General features: G+C 35.6%; 1 protein-coding gene across 1 annotated transcript in view; it reads left to right on the top strand.

Moving 5' to 3' along the window:
• The first annotated feature begins 5,709 nt into the window (after positions 1 to 5,709).
• Positions 5,710 to 9,713, top strand: part of LOC107716968 (gamma-aminobutyric acid receptor subunit alpha-5-like) — a 19,442-nt gene continuing 15,438 nt past the window's right edge. The window contains exon 1 of the mRNA XM_016523611.1: positions 5,710 to 5,817. Coding sequence (XP_016379097.1) covers positions 5,760 to 5,817 — 58 coding nt within the window. The 5' untranslated portion in view covers positions 5,710 to 5,759. The remainder of the gene's footprint in view (positions 5,818 to 9,713) is intronic.

The raw sequence follows: 9,713 nt of genomic DNA, 5'->3' as shown, positions 1-9,713 counted from the left end.
AGAGTAATGCTGCGTGTTTCTAAGCATTTCAGGGGACCTTTAAGGCTTTTACTGGTACGCGAGGGTCAGTGTACACTGCACGTCACGGATTAACACATGGGCCTACCGGGCACGTGCCCAGGGCACTAGACCAGAGAGGGGCCCAGCCGAAATACTGCTCCTCCAAGAACGCGATTTCAACCGTGCCACCTCAGGATTTTAAGCAAAGTGGATTTTGAATGCAGCTTCCAAAAGACCAAAAATGGATGAATAATATTTTTTATATATATTTGATATGATTAGAACGTTCAGTGCGGCACAGCATCAACTGCCAAATTCAAATCTGCGTTAGTGCTTTGGCCGGCGCTGAGCCAGACGCGTTTTTACAGTGCTGCCCATTATAACCAATCACACAGGATTTTGTTGAGCTTATGAATGCAATGGCCAATCAGAGGCATTCAGATGAGTCATCTCTGAAAAGCCTGTGTTTTGTTCATTGCGCGCGCTCGCTGACTGAATGCGGCTCTCTGGCGAATTCTCTCATTATAAACAAAGTGCAGATGTGTGTACGATGTAAGTAAGATATTCATTTTAAGTAAGATATTAATTTTAAGAAATTTTAATTTCACAGTATAAACAGCTTCAGTGATTATAATGGGAGTTGTTCAGAGTGCTTGAACTTTGTCTAGACTGTTAATATTCTTTGATAAATATTTGATATTTGAGAATCGTGATATTTTATGATATAGTTAACAAGTTTGGAAAAATTTCTAATAAAAAAGGAACGGAATTTCAACCGAGGGGGGCCTTTAATCGGTCCGTGCCCAGGGCACCGCTGTGTCATAATCCGTTCCTGTGCGCGTGACGCAAATTACATCACCAAAACAGTACGCATGCACTCATATAATGTATAACGAATGGTTCCCTGCATTATTTTAGGAAAGCGTTTTGTGATTACAGTATTGCGCTGCTGCAATGGAGCAGCTCTAATGCGCCATTAAAATGAGCAGTGAAAGTAACAAAAGCTTATACAATACATTTGAACAGGTATAATTAAGTGTGGAAATAACTGAAGGTAATATCTGTTTGCTAAATGAAGCCAACTAACATGATTCATATTATTATTATTATTACTATTATTTTGTTTCTGTACCCAATATTTAAAAAAAATTACAAATGCTGTGAAAATACAGGTATCGGTATCGGTATCGGCGAGTACCAAAAATGAAAGTATCGATATCAGACTCGTTCTGAAAAAAGTGGTATCGGTGCATCCCTACTATCTACCAAGACTAATCATATGTTATTTTTGCACTTTTGACAAAACCCCATTTATGTTATCCGGATAGATAATTTTACCTAGTTTGCAAGTTTAAACATTCTTTTGACTTTGAGTAGTGTACTGAGGCTCCAGAAGCAATTTAATTTTATTGAAACTCCATGCACATTTTCTTCAGAAAAAATACCTACTGTACCTACTGTATCTAGTTTATTTTGTTTTCTCTTTGTGCCCTGGATCAGTCATCCAAGGGTGTTCCAACCTAAGGGTTTTCCAGAGAAAAGAAAGCAAGATGGGGATGAGACAATGCAAGAGATAGAAACAAAGGAAAAGGAGAAAGCGGAAAAGGCCATGTGGCTGTATGTTTTATGCCCCTGTTGTTGAGTTGTTCTTCACAGACTGTCTGCTCCATTACTCGCAGTATCAGGGCAGAGGGAGAGAACACACACGCACACTTACAATCACACACACACACACACACACACACACAGTTTCTGCTCTCCATGTTATCATCAGCAACAATCTACTGCCAAGTACCGTAGACTGCTGTGTTAGTGCTGTATAAAAGCCGCTATTGTTGTTCTCAAATGGCATCAATACTAAATCCTCTCTGTAGTAGAATCTGCTTGAGTAAATGCTGAATTTTGAGGAGCACAATCGTAAAATGTTTAGATTGTGGTGGTTATGTATAAGTTGTTTTTATTCCCTGAGGTTACACTTATGGTGATCCATTATATAATGAGTTATAAGCTTTTATTAACTCAAATTTAATTGCAAAGGGGGATTTGGTGAGTTTCACAAAGAGGTAACAATTAGATTTCATGTAGTGGGGCTAAAGCAATATAAAATAAATGAAAAAGTCAAAGAGCATGGATCATTTCATTTACATGAAACACATTTCTTTCTCATTTGCGGATCTTTGCTGTTTTTTTATTTATTTATTTATTTTATGGTCTGTGTTGCATATTGCGAGACCAAATGCATATTACAAAATTGCTCAATTGCTAAAGCCTTAGATAGAGCTCCTTTTTTGGATCGTAGATTGAACGAGATCATCAATCAAACATTAATGACTCTGAGAGGAAATGACTCGGAGCATGTCATTTAGAAATCAATGGTGGAGCTATTGTAGCTTGCCTAGTGTTGCCCTGTGCCCAGTGTTGCATTTCCTAACAGTGCATGCGAACCATTAAAAGAGCCTTTTACCACTCACTAATGCGCACATTGTTTCCGGAAAAGTGATCAGCAATAAGGTTTGGTTTTTTTTCCCTGCTGAAATGGAAAGGAGCACCTTAGCTGCCATGAAAAAGCAGGGCAAAACGGTTTCACCACCCACATTCTAAAAGTGGAATGCAGTCTACAGGCTTTTATTAGAGTTAAAAAGGAGGTTATGAGACCGAACAAAAGGGAGATGTTCTAGAAACTGTCACATCTTCTGAAGGATCTGCCATGTTTTTAAAATAACTTCTTTGCTTGAGCTCAGTGTTGAGACAAATGGTGCAGCAGGCAAACACGCATTGTAAAAATTGTAAATATAAAATAATTTTTTTTTTAAAGAGGGTCTTAACCAACATAGACACTGAGAGGGACATGTCCGCCTCAATATTAGATATCAGATTAATGGTTGACCAATATGAATTTTTCAATGAGCAATTGTTAAAATTTTACCTTTGATATACCCCTTAATTTATAAGTTAATGTGTTTGTATTTTTGTGTATACAAATGTACAGATAATGAACAGATATATGATTTTTTCAAACTGCTACTTGACTGTGAATGTGCAAATTAATACAAAGTCCTGTAGTGATTTATGTACCATAATTTTTTAGATATTTCAATGACACATGCATGCACTCTATATACAATCTGAAAGGTAGACACTTCTAATATTAAAAAGTACAATCTATTACAATATTATCTCTTTAATATTTAATGAAACTGTAAGAAAGTAGTATTTTAATAAGTGCATTATTTATAATTACAGCTTAGGTTTGTATATTACTATTGAGTTGGCACTCGTTATTTAGAGATACATAGGACTTCTACAGAATGTTCCTGTGAAATTTGTAAGACAGCCAAAGGAAGAACAGAAAATAATAATTTATGAGCTTTAATGGGCTATCACAGACCAAATAAAGTTCACTGTCAGGATAAAGCTCTGAGAGCCCATGATTTGTCAAGGCCCCAGTGCCACATCATTTCATCTCCACATCCAGCCATGCTGACCTCAGCACTAACTGTGTTCAGTAAGTACATAGCAAGCCCTTCGCCTCCCATATGGCTGGTTTTGATAAAGTTGTGTGAGCTGGTCGAATAGAGGTTGAGTTTAGAGGACAGTCCTTCATTTTTCCAATACAGCAATTCATCATGGAGCTGTCAGAGATGAAGGCCCTGTGCTGATTAAGTGAAGGAACAGCGCCTCACGTGTCCCGCCCCATTAATTACATTCTCGCAGGATTTCCAGTCAGAGATACAACCACGGGCCCTTCAACCCCGGTCTCATCCTCAGATGCTGATGATGGAGGTTTTAAGCAGTTCCAGTAGCGTGGCAATATCAAACCCTTCATTACGCTGTCAGCTGAGGGTCAACGCTGACATCTTATTTCATTGCTTACACCAAAGCATTGAATAGGCTCCAGCCGGGATGTTGAGGGAAGGGCTTAATGGCTACAAAGCAGCATAATATGGCAGCCATCCTGTAACCATAATGGTAATGCTAGCTATGATCAGCCTTGATCTCATATAATTGCTTTGCTAAATGGCCAAGCTGATTTTTGCTTTAGCTGCACACTTTGAACATTGATTTAAATAGACTTTATGCAACTAGACATTGTAAATCTCGTGGATGTGTTTGTTGAATGTATGACTTCTTTGTAATGGGAAGTGCCTGAAACCTTTGGGTTAAAAAGGACAATAATAATATGATGCTACTTCCATTTCATATTTCTAATGTCATGTTAGATCACTTATATACTCTTTAACATCCAGCAATCAGATTCAGTTGCACTCTTGCAGATATAATCAACTGATGTTGTCCAGTTGCAAAATCCATCTCCATCACATTTAATGTGTTTAGCCTTAAATCTTTTCAGGAAATCATATGGTTATAAAATTAAAAAGCTGTGTATCATAAGTGGTCCACTAGAGGGGGCTACAGGATAGCCAGGATTCAGCCACTGCAGAGTTCTCTACATCAGGGATATATATATATATATATATATATATATATATATTAACCCGCTGTTTGAATAATGTTAGATGTATATATGAAACATTTTCAATTCACTCAGATTTTTTTGTATAGCGATTTTCGCAATAAATATCATTCCATAGCACCTTTAATTAAATGTTTTTAAGTTCACAAGTGATAATCATATTATACAAAAAAAAATAACTATGTTTGAAGATTGACTGACTGTGAAAAATTAAAATCTAGTAAATCATTGTGAATCTAACATCTAAATCTAAGTTTTTTATATTTTCATTTTTTTTTAATTTAATGTACATTTATAACACTATACTTTTTGTTTTCTTACCTTGGCATTACATTACATAAAACTAGTTAACACTGCTGCATGAGTGTTTCTAATACAAAGGCTGAGGGAGTGAAAGCTAATTTGAATCAGTCTCTCAGTATTTTTTTCCCTCTTTTGGAAAGTCATAGAAATACTATGGTGGATTTTTATTTTTATTTATTTTTTTGCTATTAGGGAAGATGAGATTGCAAAAAATATGTTTATTTATTTTAATTTATTTATTTTTTGTAGTTTCCATTCACCACTACAACTAGACTTCCGCTTCTGAGAACCCCTGAAATGTGAAAATGGTTCATTCCATAAAAAGCAACAACAACAATATTAATTATATGTAGCTTTAGTTTATCTAATTTAATAACTTGTATAGTTGAAATTGAATCAGTCATCACTAGTTTGTGATAGCACTGAATGTAGTGTCATAGCACAGTAATTATTTTGTAGCTTGTAGTCCTCAAATATTCCAATAGGTGGCGATGCCAGTTCAAAAGAGATCTTTTAAATGCTTCTGTATGCAGCTTGAGCGTTTAAAATGGATTGGAATGCAAAACTGAATATTGAATAGGGAATGGCATTTGTATGTATGTTTTTGTGAAGTATGTGTGTGTGTGTGTGTGCTTAAAGCCAAAATTAGCAGTGATTTACTTCAACGATTTGGCAGCATTCCTACTTCTGGCACTTGATGGCACCCTTGTTCTATAAATACATCTAAGACAAGACTCAACACTACACACAAGCTCAGTCTTACTATTAATATACACAAGTTTTTCAGGCCTATAGCTACATTAGGAAGATTTTCAACAAGACATTGAACGTTGATGGAATTACAATAAGCTCCAGTGACGATTGTCACTAAAGTCATGTTTATACTAAAAACTGATCTTTAAAACATATTCAGAAGTGCTGATAATCATATTTTAATTTACATTTTTCTCTCTTCAGATTGACCATATCAGCGGAGTGTCCCATGCAGTTGGAGGATTTTCCTATGGATGCTCATGCCTGCCCACTCAAATTTGGCAGCTGTAAGTCTATAGTCTATGTTTTATTCTGAATGAAGAACAATCGCCATTCCCCCCAAAAAACCCATTGCACATGTTTCAGCAGATTCCAAGAAATCATAAAAGAATCCCTCTGATGAAGTATATAGTCACTACTCAAAATGCAAGATTACATCCATTTTATTAAGTAAATGCATTGAACGATATCTCTAATTTAAATAAACAAGATGCAAGTATAAGATAGCAAAATCTACCACACTTTTTGAAAATGATATAGAAACAGCTTGACGGACTGGTGTTTAAGGTATGTCTGAACACATAGTACTGAGTCTGGTTTAGTCTTATTATCACGTGGCATCCTGTCCCAAGAGCAGGATTAAGATTATCACCTGGTGCTTGCAGAGAGGAGGGTGACTTGAGGACCGGATTAGTAGGAAGGTGTCCTGCCAACCCTCCCGCGCTCACACACTGCACACGCACACAAAAGGAAGGCTTTTTGGTGCTAAGAAGCCAGGAATGACCTGAGATGGGCTCAAGTTTCTCCAATGTTCAGGGTATTACAGGGTAGGGCTGTGCATGGAGAGCCTTTGGGTTGGGATACAGCAGAAACCAAGACAGACAGTGCTTTTCAGGATCATGCATATCTGAATATTTGATCAGTTGTATATTTGTAGCTGCACAGTAAAATCCCTCATGACCTGAAGTTCTAAGTTCATGTTTTGAAGACCTCGTATAGGCTTCTGAGAATACGGAGGAGGGTAGTCTGGCCTGTGGGATGATTTGAACGTTTAAACATTTAAATTAAAAAAAGATTCACTTTTCCTACAGCACGTCAGCTGATATGTTACATTTGTTTTGTTAGCTGTGTTCCAGGGTTATTATAGTTGAAATAAAATAAAATAACTTAAACTGAAATAAAATAATTTTAAAAAATGAAACATTTTATTTCAGCTAGTTGCCAAGGCAATAATTCTCATTTTCATTTAGATTAACATGATACTAAAATGGTACTTAAATAACTAAAACTAAAACTGCAGTAAACTGCAGTAGTTAATAAATACTAAATATAAATATTTTAAAAACACAAACTACTGTAATAAAAATTACAAAAAGAAACAAAATGAATAAAAGTTGAACTAAAATTAAAACGAGAACAGATAATATAAAAATAAAAAACTAATTCAAAATATAAATAAAAGCTATCTCAGTGACACTGAAATGATACTGCTGTCATCTATTATTTTTTTTGCGTGTGGTAATTAATATTTCTAATATCAGTTGTGTATGCGTATATATTAGTCTTGTGAAGTTGCTCTTGGACTTCAAATGTTAAATAAAACCACATATTGTGCTTATACTGTCCATGAATTCATCAAGATTTAACAAAAAATAAATAAAAACTAATAAAATAATCGGCCAGCATAAATTGACGTTTAATCTAATCTGGCCCGTGACCTAAAATGAGTTTGAATCCGTGCTTTTGGGAATCTCATAGGCTTCCCAGTGTGATTGGATGGATTTTTAAATGAGAGCATCAGCGTAGTTAGAAGTACAGTATAAAATCTAATCACTCTAGTAAAATCGTAGTAGCCAGTGAGGTTTGACCTGAATCCAAATTGATGTATGCGGACAATCCTTGAAACTAATGTTAAACCAGCCACACTGGATCAATTTAAGATACTCCGCTGTCTAAAAAAAACATTTTGTGCTCTAAAAACACTCTCCTTCTTTTGTTTGGTATACTGAAAATATTTTAATAACAATAATAACAAGTCTTATTAGTTACAAGACTTACAAAAGATCTCTTATTGTCAGTTCTGGAGACTGCCTTAAGTGTGGCAGGATTTTTTTTTCTTGCTTTGTTCAGATCTACATTATGGACAATAGCATATCCAACAACATTTACTTGATTTCATTTTTTTTCCTCTCATTGATCTGTTCATAAATTACCTATTTTATTATAGAAGCAAGAACTACTTAATCCGCTATAAATATTTGATGAAGGTTGAGCACGATCTTCACAAATGAATAGTACGGTGTTAATAAACATGAACTATCCTGCACATAAATGATTGTCTTTTATTATTTAGTCATTTTGTTTAATTAGTAATTTCTCAGCATTTCTTGTTTTTTTATTTTATTTTACGTTCTACTTAAGATTCAAAACACCCTGTGAGCTATCTCAAATGTCTCAAATGGTATTAATTATTCATTGTCAGGTGGTAATTGAAAATGTAGCCTTTATTAGGACTCATACGTACTTACAAACTTAGAGTTCACAGACTTGTTTAACACCATTTCCCTTGCATGAGTTACTCTATATACAGCCAGCAGAGAATGATTTAACTTGTAAATCACACAACAAATGTGTTTACTTGAAGTATTGTGCTCTGTTATGTAAAGGGTTATATAAATTCTGTCTGCACTTAGCAGCTTTTGTTTGGCTGGTTGGATAACAGTGACAGACGCCTGGTTTTAACTATCATCTCAACCAAATGCCTTAGAAAGGCAATGCCGTCCGTATAAACGACAGCGGTTCGGAGTTGTGAAACTATTGTTTGCGTTATGTTAAAGCCTTTTGTTAAGGAATATTCTGCTCTTCAAATAGACACGGACAATCTTTCTTGTGGTTAATCTCCACAGACACAATGTACGTATTCAGCTATGGACTAAGCACATTGAGGTACAAAGGCATTAACTTCATGATTAATGTAAAGTCATCCTGTCATTATCACAAAATAGTCCCTGATGTGAAGCTGAGGGTCTTGTATCACCCTGAGAGGGTTTATGTTGCTGTAAAGATCGGCTGACTGTACAGTACATTATCCCACTCATTGCATGGCTGGACACATGAAATATTGATTTGAGTTGAAATGATTTTATTATGTGAGAAGTGAGAGACTATGAGTGTCTAGGAGCTGTCTGACTGTACATTAACCTAGTTATTACATGATTACTTGAATTCAAATTAATAAATATAGATGAAATAATTTGGTTTAATTATTATATTAGTTTAGATGTAGAGACTGTTGAGTGAAAAGTTCTGTAGGTTTTCTAAATGAACGGTCATTTATACAGCCATTATTCAGCAATGTTTGATGCAAAAACAACAACAAAATTAGTAAGTCACTATTTTCTGATATTTTTCTCTCTGTCTTTCACTACATATTCTTCAGTCTGTATATCTTTTTTTGATATCTACTTTCTGCCATGTCCATTAAGTTTTATTAGATGACATTCTTACTGGTATAGTGTATATTTAGCACTTCCTGTACTGCAGTACAGCCTTCGGGTTCTCGTGCCAGCAGATTCACCTCAAAAGATTATATAGACCAAAGATTACTGTGGAGTGATTCAACCTTGTAAAGGTCCCCAATGGTGGTGATTCATATTTTCGTTCAGATTAATCCAATATATCTCTTCCCAGAGAGTTTTGAGGGAGAAATAAGATAAGGCATAGGTCAGCAATGGAGGATATACCATAGAGGTAGGTCTACAAAATAATGAGTTGAGATACAGGTATAGGCCTATTTAAAGAATAGGCAGTAGACAGACACTAAACAAATATGCATAATCATTCAAACTATGTCTAAACACACACACACACACACACACACATGTCTGGTTTGCTATCCTTGTGGGGACTCTCCATAGGCGTAATGGTTTTTCGACTGTACAGACCGTATATTCTATTGCCCTACTCCAACCCTACCCCTAAACCTACCCCTCACAGGAACCTTTCTGCATTTTTAGATTTTCAAAAAACTTAATTCTGTGTGATTTATTAGCTTGTTTACCCGTGGAGACCTCAATTTAGGTCCCCACCGTGACACAAGTCCCTATGAGTCTGTGTGTATTCAGGTTTAAGTCCCCACCAGAATAGAAAAACAGGTACACACACACACACACACACACAAACA

Source organism: Sinocyclocheilus rhinocerous, unplaced genomic scaffold, assembly GCF_001515625.1.
Source record: "Sinocyclocheilus rhinocerous isolate Xijiao unplaced genomic scaffold, SAMN03320098_v1.1 scaffold3102, whole genome shotgun sequence".
NCBI classification, from domain to species: Eukaryota; Metazoa; Chordata; class Actinopteri; order Cypriniformes; family Cyprinidae; genus Sinocyclocheilus; species Sinocyclocheilus rhinocerous.
Note: the sequence above shows the minus strand (reverse complement) of the source record. Positions and strands in the feature narration are given on the sequence as shown.